General features: G+C 36.9%; 1 protein-coding gene across 3 annotated transcripts in view; it reads left to right on the top strand.

The window, feature by feature from the left end:
- The window catches only part of WASF1 (WASP family member 1), a 97,547-nt gene that overhangs the window by 55,490 nt on the left and 24,024 nt on the right, over positions 1–18,033 (top strand). For all 3 annotated transcript variants that reach the window (XM_003404296.4, XM_064289701.1, XM_064289693.1), the window contains exon 2: positions 11,528–11,688. In XM_003404296.4, the coding sequence (XP_003404344.1) occupies positions 11,556–11,688 (133 nt within the window). In that variant the 5' untranslated portion in view covers positions 11,528–11,555. The remainder of the gene's footprint in view (positions 1–11,527; positions 11,689–18,033) is intronic.

Genomic DNA, 18,033 nt, shown 5'->3' with positions numbered 1-18,033 from the left:
AGATAATAAAACCTGAGAAAGTAGTAAAATCCTCTTTTCTGTATTGATAATGAAAATGGTATAATCTATGATAGCAATTTAGAAATAAATATTTCGAAGTCCTTGACATTTTTCGTATTCCAAAAGATAACCAGAAATTTGGACAACGTTTATATAACAAAAGTTGATACCAGTATTATTTATTATAGCAAAAATTTAGAGATCACCAAAATGTCCATCATTAGGGGAGTGTCAGGTACAAATTACATTGTTGCTGTTGTCACGTGCTGTCAAATCTGTTCCAATTCATAGCAACCCTGTGTACAACAGAACCAAACACTGCCCAGTCCTGCGCTATCCTCACAATTGTTGCTATACTTGAGTTCATCATTGCAACCACTGTGTCAGTCCATCTCCTTGAGGGTTTCCTCTCTTTCACTGACCCTGTACTTTACCGAGCATGATGTCCTTCTCCAGGAACTGGTTCCTCTTGATAATATGTCCAAAATATATGGGAAGAAGCCTCGCCTTCCTTGCTTCTGAGGAGCATTCTGGCTGTACTTCTTCCTAGACAGACTGTTTGTTCTTCTGGCAGTCCGTGGTATATTCAGTGTTCTTTGCCAGCACCATAATTCAAAGGCATCAGTTCTTCAGTCTTCCTTATTCATTGTCCAGCTTTTGCATGCATGTGAGGCAATAGAAAATGTGATGGCTTGGATCAGGCGCATCTTAGTTCTAAAAGTGACATCTTTGTTTTTTAATACTTTGAAGAGGTCTTTTGCAGATTTGCCAAGTGCAATACATTGTTTGATTTCTTGCCCGCTGCTTCCATTGGCATTGATTGTGAATCCAAGTAAAATGTAATCCTTGAGAACTTCAGTCTTTTCTCCGTTTATCACGATGTTGCCTATTAGTCCAGTTGTTAGGATTTTTGTTTTCTTTATACTGATGTGTAATCTATACTGAAGGCCAAGGTCTTTGATCTTCATCAGTAAGTGCTTCAAGCCCACTTCATTTTCTGCAAGCAAATTTGTGTCATCTGCATATTGCAGTTTGTTAATGAGTCTTCCTCCAATGCTGATGCCAAATTCTTCTTCATATAGTCCAATTGCTTGGATTATTTGCTCAGCATACAAATTGAGTAAGTATGGTGAAAGGATACAACCCTGACTCACACCTTTCCTGATTTTAAACCATGCACTATATACCCCTATTCTCATCAAACAACTGCTTCTTGGTCTACATACAGGTTCCGCTTGAGCACAATTAAGTGTTCTGAAATTCCCATTCTTTGCAATGTTATCCATACTTTGTTATGATCCACACAGCCGAATGCCTTTGTATAGTGAATAAAACAGGTAAATGTCTTTCTGGTATTCTCTGCTTTCAGTCAGGATCCATCTGACATCAGCAATGATAGCCCTCATTCCATGTCCTTTTCTAAATCTGGCTTGAATTTCTGGCAGTTCCCTGTCGATGTACTGCTGCTACAGTGTTTCATTTATCTTCAGCAAAATTTTATTTGCATGTAATATTCATGATATTGTTCGATAATTTCCTCATTCTGTTGGATCACCTTTCTTTGGAGTGAGTACAAATATGGATCTCCTCCAGTTGGTTGGTCAGGTAGCTGTCTTCCAAATTTCTTGGCATAGATAGTAAGGACTTCGAGCATTGCATCCATTTGTTGAAACTTCTCGCTTGGTATTCCATCCATTCCTGGAGTCTTTTTTCTGCCAATATATTCAATGCAGCTTGGACTTCTTCCTTCAGTACATCTGTTCTTGATCATATACCAAATGGTTGATTGTTAACTAATTCTTTTTGATGCAGTGACTGATTCTTTCTATCTTCTTTTGATGCTTCCTGCGTTGTTCAGTATTTTCACCATAGAATCCTTCAATGTTGCAACTCAAGGCTTGAATTTTTTCTTCAGTTCTTCCACCTTGAGAAATACTGAGTGTGTTCTTTCCTTTTGGTTTTCTAACTCCAGGTCTTTGTACGTTTCATTATAATACTTTACTTTGTCTTCTTGAGCCGCCGTTTGAAATCTTCTGTTCGGCTCTTTTACTTTATCATTTCTTCCATTCACTTTAGCTACTTTACATTCAAGAGCAAGTTTCAGAGTCTCTTCTGACATCAATTTTGATCTTTTCTTTCTTTCTTCTCTTTTTAATGACCTTTTGCTTTTTTCATGTATGATGTTCTCATTATCATCCCACAACTCATCTGGTCTTTGCTCATTAATGTTCATTTGATCAAAAATGCAGTCAAGATGCATTGATAATTACTGGCGATTGGAATCCAAAAGATGGAAACAAAGAAGAAGGATCAGTATTTGTAAAATATGGCCTTGGTGAGAGAAACGATGCTGGAGACTACATGATAGAATTTTACAAGACTAATAATTTATTCATTGCATGTTCCTTTTTCAACAACATAAATGGTGACTGTTTTTTTTTTTGTACACGTGGACCTCACCAGATGGAATACACAGAAATCAAATAGACTATGTCTATGGAAAGAGGCGATGGAGAGGCTCAATATCATCAGTCAGAACAAGGGCAGGGGCAGATTGTGGAACAGGCCATCAATTGCTCATAATGCATATTCAAGTTGAAATTGAAGAAAGTTAAAACAAGTCCACAGGAGCCAAAATAGGATCTTGAGTATATCTCACCTGAATTTAGAGACCATCTCAAGAAAAGATTTGAAGCATTGAACATTAATGACCGAAGACCAGATGACATGTGGGATGACATCAAGGACAGGCTATAATGTGGGCATAAAAATAGTGTTTTTCCTGATGTCTACTAGGATGTGGGAATATAAATTGGTAGAAAATTTTTGGAAGGTTACTTGTCAGTGTTTTCAAAATTTTAATGCATATACCAACAGTTGAATGCCAACAGTTCTTTTGCTAGGAATTTTTCTAATGAGTGTTCTTGTGCAGATTGGACATAGTAAGATTGGGAGATGTCAAAGAAGACTCCACTATTTCTATCTTGGCTGTTGTTTGATGGAGTTATTAGTCAATATAAGAAGCAAGGACCAGGTTTTTGTTGGGGAAAAACAATGCCTTTCTTTTGGGTCTTACTGATTTTGAAATTTATTTATAGAGACTTCCAGAGAAAGAAAAGTAGCCATTATTTGGAAAAAGGCATCTGGAGATAGGAGATAGTGTGGCCTGAAGATGGGAGAGAGATATAGAGGGAAGGAGAGGGGGTTAATTTTTCCATATCTTGGCATAAATCATGTGCAGAAGGAGTCTGTGGGTGGGCTTGTTCTCATCTATGATACATACTGATGTACTTTGCTACTTTTTATAAAAATATGTGTTCATCTGTTTTGGACTGTGAAAAAATCATTTTGTTTCTTTAATGAATTTTTGCTCAGTCTCTGAATATTGAACTGTTAGAATTTTCTGTTAAAGTCCACATTGTGTAAATTCAGCTTAATATGAGAGAAACAATGCAGTGTAACGAAAAGAACACAAGAAAAGTAGGTTCTGGTCCTAACCATACCTCTTACTCAAGTCATTCCACCTTTTCTACAAGTCATGTCTTTAGTTTGGCCTAGAATGGTTCTCAACCTGGACACATTTTTAGATGTTTGTAAGCTTTCTATGAAAATTTTGTTTGTTTTAATGTTGATTTTAAAATAACATAATAAAATCATGTTCTGAGTCCTGTCAAGTAATTTTAGTATTTTGTTTATGATTATGTTTAACATAGCTAACCAAAAGGTCTGAAGTTCAGATCCACCAGGTGCTCCTTGGAAACCATATGGGGCGTTTCTGCTCTGTCCTATGGGGTCGCTATGAGTTGGAATCAATTCTACGGCAACTTTTTTTTTTTTAAGTAATGATGGTACTGGGCACGCTTGCTACATAAACATTGTGTTTGAACACAGTAAACCTTAAATAGTGTCAGCTAGGTAATGTACAAATAAAATTTCACAGTAGTTCAAATAGAGAAAAGTGCAGGGGCTTTGATCACATGTTAGTAGGGTAGGCATGAAAAAAGCAAAACAATTTTGGAGCAGTCAGCATAAGATAAACACAGCAAGCAATGATTGAGTTAAAGCAGAATGCCTTCGTCATATTGGTTTAATGCTGTTATTTTCAGTTTTGCTGGTTTCATAGTATTTAATTTTTAAATTGATTTTGGTTTTATAGTTGTATGAGGGTTATAAGCATAAGGATTTTACATCTGGTTTTATATTTGCATACTGTTAAATAACATAATAAAAATAATTTAAGTCAATATTAGAGGTTTGAAAGATTTTTTTTTTCTTTTAAAAAGTGCTAATTATTTTTTTACAGATGTGTAAACATTAAAATTTTCCTTATACTGCATATCACCGCTCTGTTATCCTTGGATATTCAAAGGGGTTCTTTAAGCTCTTTAGTTTGAATGGTAAATTTCAATAAAAGGGAGAGAGATGACATTTGTCCCGTTACAGGTATGTAATTTGCATAGAGTAGTATGACTTTTGCCACTGTCATGGTCATCATACATTCTGTTACCTTGTACACATGAAGAAAAAAGTACAGCTAAAAATTGGAGGAAGTATTGGATTGTTAGTAGTGCAGATATCCATTTTCTGCCATACTGCCTCATACAAAAAGATGACTGAACATTTCATACTGGTTGAAGTGTTACTGGAAGGGGTAATGTTAGGAATACTATGCTCACCCTGGCTGTCTAGTCTAGAAGTCAAGTGGACTCAAGGTACAGGATACAGAGAATGGAAACAATGTGGGGGGGACGAAGTAGTTAAGTGGATCTAAGATTTCTCTTTTGTGGCTGAAATAGGTAAAATGCACATATGTCATACAGGAGAATAATGAAATATAAGGGCCAGTAAATGGAAAAAATAAAGGCACTAAGTGCTCTCTTTTCAATTAGATATGGCTTTAGTAGTTGTCATTCCCACACAGTCCCTTGCCATAAATGCCATTAAATTACTTTCTCCATCATCCCAGTTACTTGATTGTACTTATTAATAAAGTTGGTCATAAATCTCTTCTTAATCCCACAGACTTCTGTGGAGATGGAGTAATAAGAAATAATTTCTCAGGTTTTGGCTGACTTTAGAAATTTTCTTATGCCAAGAACTTGGATCTCACCCTTGAATCTAATCAGCCATGAGTCCTGTTGATTCTGTCTCCCGGATATATCTTGAATTGACATGCTTGCTTCCGCATCACCGAGTGACCACCATTCCTGTCATCTGGATTACTTCAGTCATCTTCTAACTGGTCCATTTGGATTTACTGTGCCATCTTCCACTCTCAGGTCTCCATAGAGCATTTAGAATGAAATTCGGTCCTAATCATGGCATTCCTTTGCTTAAAACCTTTCAGTGGCTTCTCATGAGGATAACACTGAAAATCTTCAACATGCCCTTCAAGGTTCTACTTGATCTGACCTCCAGCCTCTGTTTACTACCCTTTAGCCACTCTGGCCTGCTTTTATATCTGCCAGTAGTACATCAAACTCCTTCCCAGTTCAAGGCCTTTGCATATGATGCACCTTCTAAGTTAGAATGAAAACACACACTCATACACATGCTCCAGCTTCCCCAACCTAGCTGGCTAACTTCTGTTAATCCTTTTGGCCTCTCTTTAAACATCATTTCCTTAAGGAAATTGGTCTTTTTATATACTACCCAATACTTTTACTTCATTGCACTTATCACAACTATTAAGTAGATACTAGATTGTAGCTTATCTATGGCGACTGTTTGATTTTGCTCACCCCTTTATCTTTAACACTTAGTACAGTGCCTGAATCATTGGTGTTCAATAAATGGATGGTTAGATGAATGGATGAATGGCAGTGTATTACCAGTGTCATTTTTGACATACAGTATGACATGTTTGATAGGGAAATATTTTTAGAGATATTTTAATACAAAGAATATTTCATCTTGTTTTTCAAAGTGCTTAATCTGCATTTGTGGTTTATATACTTCAAATTTCAAATTAACATCTCTTAAGCCACTAAAAAAAACCTTGGAGCAGTATTATGCTAGTATAGTTCTTTGTCATGTAAGCTTTAGTTATGGTTGCGTTAATTTGAAATAAATATTTTCTTTGAGAGTAACATGGAATCACGTAATTAACTACTGTCTAGAGGAATCTTATTACTAACTTGGCTATTCTGAATCTCATTTCCACTTTATATGTGTCTACTATTTATTTCATTAATATCCAGTTTTCTTCTTGAATCTAACAATAATGTCAGTGTAACGAAATGCAAAGTGTGTAGCTGTCCCTGTTTGTGGATAATATGATACTATACATAGAAAACCCCAAAGACTCCATGAAAAAACTACTGGAACTAGTAGATTCAGCGGCATAGCAGGATATGCGATAAACATTAAAAAATCAGTTGAATTCCTATACACCAATAAAGAGAAGGATGAAAAGGAAATCAGGAAAACAATACCATTTATAATAGCCCCTAAAAAAAAAAAAAAATAGGAATAAACCTAACCAGGGATGTAGAAGACATACAAAGAAAACTACAAGACACTACTGCAAGAAACCAAACGAGACCTACATAAATGGAAAAACATACCAAACTCATGGGTAGAAAGCCTCAACCTCGTTAAAAAGACAATTCTTCCCAAAGCAGTGTACAAATACAGTGCAACCTTGATCCACATAGCAACAGCATTATTTAAAGAAATGGAAAAACTAATCATTACCTTTATGTGGAAAGGGAAGAGGCCCCAGATAAGTAAAGCACTGTGGAAGAAGACTAAAGTAGGAGGACTAGCACTCTGACCTAAGAACCTACCATACAGCTACGGTAGTCAGAACAGCCTGGTACTGGTACAGTGACAGATACTTTGACCGATGGAACAAAATTGAGAACCCAGATGTAAATCTATCCACCTGTGGTCACTTGATTTTCCACAAGGGCCCAAAATCCATCAGATGGGGAAAAGACAGTCTTTTTAACAAATGGTGCTGGCAAAACAATGTCCATCTGCAATAAAATGAAACAGGATCCCTAATTACACCATACACAAAACCTAATTCAAAATGAATCAAAGACCTAGATATAAAACCAAAACAATAAATATCGTAGAAGAAAAAAATAGGATCAACACTAGAGACTCTAATACATGGCGTTAACAGGATATAAACCATATCTAACAACATACAAACTCCAGAAGATAAGCCAGATAACTGGGATCTTCTAAAAATTAAACACTTATGCTCATCAAAAGACATCACCAGAAGAGTAAAAAGAGAACCTACAGACTGAGGAAAAAATTTTGGCTGTGACAAATCCGACAAAGGCCTGGTCTCTAAAATCAATAGGAAAATCTAACACCTCTACAAGAAAAATACAAATAATCCAGTTAAAAAAATGGGCAATGGAAATGAACAGACACTTCACCAAAGACGACGTTGAAGTGGCTAACAGACACATGAGGAAATGCTCATGATCACTAGAGAATGCAAATCAAAACCACAATGAGATACCATCTCACTCTGACATTACTGCCGGGGGTGGGGGGGGAGTAACAAATGCTGGAGAGGCTACAGGGGAGATTGGAACTCTTATGCACTGCTGGTGGGAATGCAAAATGATACAACCATTTTGGAAAACGATATGGCGCTTCCTTAAAAAGCTAGAAATAGAAATACCATATGATCCAGCAATCCCATTCCCATATTCATTGGAGCACTGTTCGCAAATAGCAAATAGATTGAAACAACCTAGATGTCCCTCAACAGATGAGTGGATAAACAAACTATGGTACATCACACAATGGAGTACTATACAATCATAAAGAACAATGATGAGTCTTCGAAACATCTCACAGCATGGATGAATCTGGAGGGCATTATGCTGAGTGAAATAAGTCAATCACAAGGGACAAATATTATGTGAGACCGCTGTTATAAAAACTCATGAAAAGGTTTATACACAAAAAGAAACAATCTTTGATGGTTATGAGGGAGAGGAGGGATAGTGATGGAAAAACACTAAATAGGCAATAGGTAAGTGGTAACTTTGGTGGAAGGCAAGACGGTACACAATACTGGGGATGTCAGTACAACTTGTCCAAGGCAAAGTCCTGGAAGCTTCATAGACACATCCAGACTCTCTGAGGGACCAAATTGCTGGGCTGAAGGCTGTGGGGACTATGGTCTCAGGGAACATCTAGCTCAATTGGTATAACATAGTGTGTAAGGAAAATGTACATTCTACTTTGATGCATAGCATCTGGGGTCTTAAATGCTTGTAAGTGGCCATCTAAGATAGCACACTGGCCTCACTCCATCTGGAGCAAGGGAGAATGAAGAAAACCAAAGACACAAGGGAAAGATTAGTCCAAAGGACTAATGGGCCACAACTACCACAGCTTCCATCCGACTGAGTCCAGCACAACTGGATGGTGCCCAGCTACCACCACCAACTACACTGACAGGAATCACAATAAAGGGTCCAGGATAGAGCTGGAGAAAAATGTGGAACAAAACTAAAAAGACCAGACTTACTGACCTGACAGAGAATGGAGAAACCCTGAGAGTATGGCCCGCAGACACCCTTTTAGCTCAATAATGAAGTCACTCCTGAGGGTCACCCTTTAGCCAAAGATTGGACAGGCCCATAAAACAAAACAGGACTAAATGGGCACACCAGACCAGGGACAGGAATGAGAAGGCAGGAGGGATCAGGAAAGCTGGAAATAGGGAACCCAAGGTTGAGAAGGGGAGAGTGTTGATGTGCCGTGGAGTTGGCGGCCAGTGTCACAAAACAGTATGTGAATTGTTTAATAAAAAGCTAGTTCTGAAAAGTCCATATAAAGTACAATAAAAAAAGAAAAAGACTTCAGGGAATATTTTTGGTTTAAGATTTAAAGATTGTTTCAGGGCAGTAAGTTCGGGGGTTTATCTAGCCCCCATGGCTCCACAAATGAGAATTTGAATTTTCTTGATCATTTCCCCCTTTTGATCAGGGTTCTTCTACAATATCTTTGGTCAGACTGTTCAGTAATGGTAGCTGGGCACCGTCCAGCTCTTTTTGGTCTCCTAGCAAAGGGGACAGCTGTTCATGGAGGTAATTAGCCACACATTCTTTTTCTTCCTCCTCTTCCTAACTCCCATTCCTCCTCTGTTACTCCAAGCGAATAGAGCCCAATTGTTGTACCTTGGATGGCCGCTTGCAAGCTTTTAAGACCACAGGCACTATGCAGCGAACTAGGAGATAGAACAGAAGCAGAAGCACTAAACACATTACTAGACCAATTAACTGGGATGTGCCATGAAACCATGACCCTAAACTTCCAAGGAGCCAGACCCCATGAGGTGTTTGGTGGTATAGAAGTGGTATCAACAGATACTTTTTTTTTTTTGTCACTGTAAATATATATATCAAACAACTTTTGCCAATTCATCTTTTTACAGGTGTACAACTTCTTGACAGCAGGTACATTGATTGGCTGTGCAAACCTGTCCTTAATCAATGTGATTTTTTTCTCACTGTAAACAGAAACTCAGTACTCCATAAGCAGAAACCTCCCCTTTTCCCTCTCCCTCCTGCCCCTGGTAATCACTAAGAAACTTTGGTCTCTGTACGTTTGCCTGTCTTTTTAAAAGTGTGGGATCATACAACATTTGTTCTATTTTAGTTGACTTGTTTCACTCCCCATAATGTCTTAAAGCTCCATCCATATTGTAGCATATTGAGACTTCATTTCTCTGACTGGCTAAGCAGGATTTCATTGTATGTAAGTACGACATTTTATTTAATTATCTGTTGATGGACATTTAGGTTGTTTTCATCTTTTGGCTATTGTGCATGGTGCTGCAGTAAACACTGGTGTACAAGCATGTGTTTGAGTCTCTGCTTTTAATTCTTTTGGATATACACCTAGGAGTAGAATGGCTGGGTTATAATGGTAGTTCTATTTTTAATTTTTTGAAGAACTGCCACAGTGTTTTCCACAACAGCTGTACCATTTTGCATTCCCACCTGCAATGAATAAGGATTCCAATATGACCTTTTTCTTTTTTTTTTTAAAAAAAGGCTATTTTATCTTCCTCAAAAAAACTGGGTTTTTTTTTTTTTTCTGGATTGTTAACTCTAAGATGTCCTTTAAACATTGTAAATAAATTTTACAGGACATTTCTTTGAGTTCTAAAAATAAGAATTTATATCATCTTTTTTTTCTTGATTTCTAAGGTCATAAAATCACTGTGATGTCTGGTCTTAGGCTATTTTTAATACTTCACATATTGCCTTACATATTTACATATATATTAACTTATTTGTCTTAATTTGGATCAACAGAAGACATTCTTAAAATAACTTTGTTGTTGTTAGCTGCCATTGAGTTGGTCCTCAACTCATGTACCCCATGTTCAATCGAATTGGCCTGTGGCAGTCAATAGGGTTTCATTAGCTGATGTTTTGAAAGTAGATCACCGGACCTTTTACATAGTCTATCTAAGCTTGGAAGCTGTGCCAAAAACTGTTCAGCAGCATAGCAACATGAAAGCCTCCATAGACGAATGGAGGTGAGAATTTCCCCCACATGAAAGGTGAGAATTCTACCACTGAACCACCAGAAGAACATATTATTGATATTAACATCCACCAGAAAATCTTGTTATCATCGAGTAGATTCCGACTGATAGCAACCCTATAGGAGAGAGTAAAACTGCTCCGATATTAGCATCAGTTGTCACCAAAATATATTTTAATTTAGAATTCTATCAAATAAACATTTTGCTGTGGTTAGATTTCAGTAGTTTAATTTGCCTAGTTTTTTTTCTTAGAAAGGAGGACTTTCAGTATACTCATTTATTAAATGTGATATTTTAAGCAGTATTGTAGCTAATTTTATTTTTAATTTTAAAATCTATATCAGATTTAAAATTAAACCCATGAAAAATATTTTAATTAAAAAACAGATCATTGAGATTTTAGCTACATTATTTAAAAATCTGCCTGTCACTTTAGGGAATATATTCTTTAGTTTGCATTCTCTAACAATCTCTTGAATTTTTGTTTGAATACATGACAGCTTAATTGCTAAGAACCCAGGTGAGTATGCGAAGAAACCTAGGGATTGTTTTAGTGTTTTTATATTGCTGGCAAACTCAGTTACCTTTAGAACCAAATGGGTTATACAATAGATGGGAAATTTTTGGTTGGTATGTATCTTTAACTGTGGCCTAAGGAAACAGATTAACAGTTCTAAAATTTAGTTTACGTTTTAGCGCAATATAATTTATCTTTCTTGTTAAATAAAAAGTTTTCCCCTTAACTAATGAGGTTAAGTATTGGTGGATTAAAAGATGTTAAATTATATGTAACTGGTTTGTTCTGTGCACTGTTTTTTGTTGCTTTTAAACAAAATGAATCATGGTAGTTTTTTTTCTCCCTTTCCTAATCTGATATACCTACATTAAAAAATTACGTTGGGACATTTCTAAAACAGTCAAGAAGCAGGCGGTTTTCTCAGAGCTTAGGAGATAAAATTGAATAATGTTCTTTTTTTTAATTTCCTACAGGTGACCTGGCACAGAAGTTGATCTCAACATGCCATTAGTAAAAAGAAACATCGATCCAAGGCACTTGTGCCACACAGCACTGCCTAGAGGCATTAAGAATGAACTGGAATGTGTAACCAATATTTCCTTGGCAAATATAATTAGACAACTAAGTAGCCTAAGTAAGTATTTTTGTACTAATAAAAATATTATTCTCAAACTGGGATGTTATACCTTAAGAGTATTAAGACGATCTTCTTGGAATTAATTTTTTGGGGAGTATTTGGTGTGGCAAACACAAAATTATTCTGAAAATGTAGTCATTTTTAAGTAAAGATGTGAGTTTTAGAGTCATTTTTGAGATTAGCAGAAAGCATGAAGTACTTGCTAGTTGCCGTTGGGTTGATTCTTACTCTTGGGATCCAGATGTGTGCAGAGTAGAACTGCTCCACGGGGTTTTCAAGACTGCGACCTTTTGGAAGCAGATTACGAGGCCTGTCTTCTGAAGCGCCTCTGGGTGGGTTGGAACTGCCAGCCTTTAAGCTAGTAGTTAGGTGCTTAAGTATTTTTCCATTCCTCCCCCCCGCCGCCCCCAGAGGCGAGATACTTAAGTGAAATTCCAGTAATCTCTTAATTTAAAATATTTCCTCAAACCTTTCTTTGAACTCTTAGGTAGTAAGACTTCTCATATTTGAAAATATTTTATTTGTGTATTACGTAGTGTTTATCTAGGGATTTGTCAAAAGTAATAAATACTGGCATTAGACCAATTTAAGTATAAATGTTTTGTTCGTTATATATATATTAAAGAATACACATAGTTATATTAATGTGCATATTTGGTACACATTTGGTGTACATGCCATTCATGTGTTTTCAGTAGTATTTGAACACCCATTGTGTTGTTCAGGAGCCTTGGTGGCTCAGTGGTTAAGTGTTAGGCCGCTAGCCAAAAGTTCAGCAGTTTGAATCCACCAGCTGCTCCTTGGAACCCCGATGGGGCAGTTCTACTCTGTACTGTAGGGTCGCTGTGAGTCAGAATCGACTCATGGCAACAGGTTTGGTTTTTGTGTGTGTGTTGTACAAAGCACTGTGAAACAATCAAAAGAAATTGAAAATGTCAAGAAGATCTGCATCTTAGCATAGGACTGTTTCTGTTTATGAATTTTATCACCTCTTTTTTACCTCTTGTTATGATATAAAAAACCTGTTGGCATGAAGTTGATTCTGACTCACAGCGACCCTATAGGACAGAGTGGAGCTGCCCCATAGGGTTTCCAAGGAGCGGCTGGTGGATTCAGACTGCTGAGATTTTGGTCAGTAGCCATAACTCTTAACCACTGCGCCACCAGGGCTCCTCTTTTTATGATATGGATCTCAAATTCAGTATAACTACATGTCTTTACTTATTTCCTATTATGAATTTCTGGCTCATATGGACCTTTTTGCTACTAAAGCAGGACCTTATTCAACTTCTTCAAGGGATGCTTAAACAATTCTTATCATCACATCTTTTTTTTTTTTTTTTACCTTCTATCCCAATAGAATGATGTAAATAGACAAACAGACATACAATCCCTGAAACATTGTATTGATAGCACTTTGTAAAAAAAGTTGTAGAGCCTATTTTAAGAACAGGATTCCCCTTCAGTTCCCTGAGGAAAAAGATAAAGGGCCCCTTTAAAATGCTTATTGTTCTGTTTTTATACCTTATGAGTAATTAGGAGATGAGAACATAAAATTCTGATATTGGTAATCCTTGAGGCGTAATAACTAGAAAAGTTCCGTAACTTCTTAGTAGACTTTACTCTTCTTGAATTTACTCTCCAAACTTCCTTTCTTTCCTTTCCCTTGGCAACCTACCCCCATTCTATTAAGTGCCCAGGAAAACTGATTGAGGCAAGTAAATTAAGTCTTGCAGGATGTTTTCTTTGTGAGGGCTGACTATTTGTGTAATAACCCTTAATCCATTTAGTGTTCCAGATATCCTGAGAAGTAGATTAAATCCCTAAAAATTAGTAGGCCTGTTTACCAAGGTTTGAGGAGAAACAGAACTTGTATCATTAGTCATATCCATCAGTGAAACATTTTTTAAAAAGTGCCTGGGTGATGCAAGCAGTTAACATGCTTGGCTGCTAATCAAAAGGTTGGTGATTCAAGTCTACCCAGAGATGCCTTGGAAGAAAGTCCTGGCAATCTATTTCTAAAAAAAAATCCATGAAAAACCTAAAGGGGCACAGTTCTACTCTGACACACATGGGGTCACCATGATTCAGAATCAATTTGACAAGCAACTGGTGGTTTTTTTTTAAAAATAGGCAAACATTTATTTGTATGCTGAAGACTGATTTATTTAAGGTTTGGCTTGCTCCAGCAGATAATTACTATTCTGAAGGTTAATTTCAGAGAGATTTTGTTAAAGAAAGTGACCATTTCTAATCTTATTTCTTCTTGAGGGTTTAGAACAGAATGGCCTATCAAAGTCTAACAGAATAAAATGAGAATCGACTGGAATTTTAGCAACCTCCCAGAAATGTCAGAGGAATGTGTGTGATCAGGTGGGTGGCAGCAGCACAACTACCAGTGAGTCAATAGGTGTGTGGTGGCAGCAGATGGAAAGGTTGAGTGCAATCTGGGCAGCAGTCTCAGGCCAACCTAATACCCTAAGTAGAGAGGAAAGCAGTTTTTAAAGAATTTACTTGCAGAGAATTTCAAAGGGAAAGAAGGGCTTGAGGCGATTCAAGAATGGTGAAGTTGTTTTAGGTTTTCTTTTCCTTATAACAAACCAAAAACCAAGCCTTTTGCCATCCAGTAGATTCCAACTCATAGTGACCCTATAAAAAAAGAGTTAATCCACTCCATAGGGTTTCCAAGGAATGGCTGGCTGGCTGATGGATTCAAACTACTGACCTTTTAGTTAGCACTTGAACTCTTAACCACTGCTCCACCAGGGCTCGTATATATATACAGTTTTTGAAAATCTGAAGCAGGATAATATTTAACTGGTAAAATACAGTAAAAGTAGATTCTCTTCTTTCTTTCAATCTGTCCTACACTGTGAATAGATTTATTGCTCTCAGGCCCAGATAGGATCACATCACTTCCATGTTTGGATGCTTCTGAAGGCTCTCCATTATCTACCAAGTAAAATAAAGTGTCTGGGATTGAGTCACCATCTGCCATGCCAACTACTGTAGGTCTCCCACTATTTGATTTTACAAAGTATGTTGCAGCCAAACTGCTTATGGACTTCTGTGCATCCATACCTTTATATAGTCAGCTTTCTCTGCCTGGAATAGATTCTCTTGTCATCTTTATATGTTAAAATTTTAGTGTCTTTCAAGTTTCAGTGTCACTTACCAATTATTCTCTATCTCCAGGCATATTTCTTCTCTAAATTTTTTACATAGCGCTTTTATTCATACCTATATTATGAAACCTCTTTATATCTTATATTTTATTTATTTGTATAAATAATATCTCCTAATTAAATTGTATGTAACTTCATGGCAGAGACATGGATCAGTCTTGTATTTTTTAGAATACCTAGCACAACCTTTTGCACACTGTCAAACCCACTGCCGTCGAGTCGATTCCGACTCATAGCGACCCTACAGAACAGAGTAGAACTGCGCTATAGAGTTTCCAAGGAGCGCCTGGCAGATTCGAACTGCTGACCTCTTGATTAGCAGCTGTAGCACTTAACCACTACGCCACCAGGGTTTCCTTTGCACCACTGTAGGTACTTGTAAATATTTATTTACTAATTAAGGAAGAAATAGTGAACCTGAGATGCCTAATCAAATTTATTTTTCTTTTTTAAAACAAAATACTAATAATAAGTACGATTTAGAAAATAGAAGTATATTCCACAATTCAGTGAAACTTGCACTAAAGACTTGGAGAATGTTATTTTATAGAATAGTTAAGGAGTTTATCTTTTGCTGAGGGATATGCCTTAATAAAAACATTTAAGGTGGCTATTTGGGGTAAAGCTTAGTAAAGTAGTCAAAAAGTAAATAAATAAATAAAAGTAGAGTTATGCAGATGCTTCTTTCCCGGTGTGTTTCTTCTCAAAAAGGAAAATAAGGACATAATCGTTATGAACAGAACCATGTGATAGATAATTGTTGAAATTATCTTTAAAATATGGTTTAATATATGAAAGGTGGGCCAAACAAGAGTTGTTCTTTTGCTTATTTTTTGTAACTACTTACTGTCTTTAGTTATTTTATGTTTTGGTTCACTCTTAATATATATTAAAAAATCCATTGCCATCGAGTCGATTGCAACTCGTAGCAACCCTATAGGATTCAAACTGCTGACCTTTTGGTTAGCAGCTGTTGCTCTTAACCACTACGCCACCAGGATTTTCCTATACATATTAGTCCAGAGAAAATTTTTTATATTCTCAAAGGTCTAAAGTGAGGTGTGGAGTGGTCACTAGTCAAGAGGATCAAGTTGTCAAGCAAGCTGTCTGAAGGACATAACGGTATCAGTCAAGAGTCTAATATGCTTCATGATTGAAAGTAGCAAGTGCACAGAGACCTGGCCTTTGACAGACAGAAAGCAAGCAGGTTGGACAGAGAATAAAAGCCAGTGGAAGGGGTAGTTAGAGGAGAAGCTGACAGGCAGTATGTTCCTGTTATAAAATTTTAGCAGAGCTACTTAGTTAATAAATTATTTCCCATTATTCAAAATTTAATCATCAATTTTTTTTTTAATTTCAGTTTATCTTTTGAATTGAGGAGTTAGCTTTTTAATAAGACATCTATATTCATTTTAAGAATGGTTACTTTTTTCAGGTTAGGCATTGGTAGTAAATCAGTAACAAAATATTACATTGTTTACTTGTGTACTTGTTTCCTCCTTGGAAAAGCCAGTACAGAATTGTACTTTTGCAAAGAGCCTTAGATTCCCTACGTATTGTATTAACCATATTGTTTAAAGACATTTTGCCGCTTTTCTTATTTTGTGGTCTAGAGCTGACTGTATATATAACAACTTCATATAACACTAGAGTATATCAACAAAACATATTAAAACAGAAATAACGTTAATAACTTTGGAAACACTTCTTAAAATGAATTTTGGATTTAATACAGGCATCTGGTTTTAGATATATTCCCGATAGAGGATTTAGAATTAATATAATTGATTAAAGGGTTAGTTTGCAGTATTAATCCTTTTTTTTTTTCCATAAACTAAAGATGAAAATTTAAGGAATTTTTAAGTCTGTTGTAGTCAAACTGAAAATATAAATACATTAGGTTATTGAGAGTTGAAATCTGAGCCCATATAGGCTTTTTCTAAATAATTTGAAGAGATTCAGAAGCAAAGAGAAGACCCACAAAAATATTGTAGCAAGGTGCAACAATAGTTTATTGTTGTCGTTGGGTGCCATAGAGTCAATTCTAACTCATAATGACCTATTGTGACAGAGTAGAACTGCCCCATGGGGTTTCTTGGCTGTATCTTTGCAGAAGCAGATCACCAGGTCTTCCTCCTGCAGAGCCGCTGTGTGGATTCGTCACCAACCTTTCAGTTAGCAAGTGCTTCACTGTTATGCCTCAGGGCTCTTTAACAATAGTTTGTTGTTATGTGCCCTGGCATCAGTTCTGACTCATAGCAACCCTATATGACAGGGTAGAACTGGTTTGTTTCCTAGGCTGTAAATATTTATGGGAGCAGAATGCCAGTTCTTTTCACCAGCTCAGTGGCTGGTGTGTTCAAACTGCCGACCTTTCAGTTAGCAGCCAAGCGCTTAACCATTGCGCCACCAAGGATTCTTAACAATGGTTTGTTTTGTTGTTGTTAGGTGCTATCAAGTGAGTTCTGATTCGTGGGGACCCCACGTACAACAGAACAAAACAGCGCCCAGCCCTGCGCCATTCTCACAATCGTTGTCATGCTTGAGCCCATTGTTGTGGCCACTGTGTCAATCCATCTCGTTGAAGGCCTTCCTCTTTTTCTCTGACCCTCTACCAAGCATGATGTCCTTCTCCAGGGAGTGGTTCCTCCTGATAACATGTCCAAAGTACAGGAGACAAACTTCTTTGAAGACAGACTTGTTCATTCTTCTGGCAGTCCATTGTATATTCAGTATTCTTCCTTAACACCATGATTCAAAGGCGTCAGTTCTTCTTTCATTGTCCTTATTCATTGTCCAGCTTTTGCATGCATATGAGGGGATTGAAAATGTGGCTTGGGTCAGGCGCACATTAGTCCTCAAAGTGACATCTTTTCTTTTCAACACTTAGATGTTTTGCAACAGATTTGCCCAATGCAATACATTGTGTGATTTCTTGACTTCTGCTTCCATGGGTGTTCTGGATCCAAGTAAAATGAAATCCTTGACTTCAGTATTTTCTCGGTTTATCATGATGTTACTTATTGGTCCAGTTGTGAAGATTTTTGTTCTTATGCTGAGATGTAATCCATACTGAAAGCTGTGGCCTTTTATCCTCATCAGTAAGTGCTTCAAATCCTCTTTGCTTTCAGCAAGCAAGGTTATGTCATCTGCATAT

Source organism: Loxodonta africana, chromosome 1 (assembly GCF_030014295.1).
Source record: "Loxodonta africana isolate mLoxAfr1 chromosome 1, mLoxAfr1.hap2, whole genome shotgun sequence".
NCBI lineage: Eukaryota > Metazoa > Chordata > Mammalia > Proboscidea > Elephantidae > Loxodonta > Loxodonta africana.
Note: the sequence above shows the minus strand (reverse complement) of the source record. Positions and strands in the feature narration are given on the sequence as shown.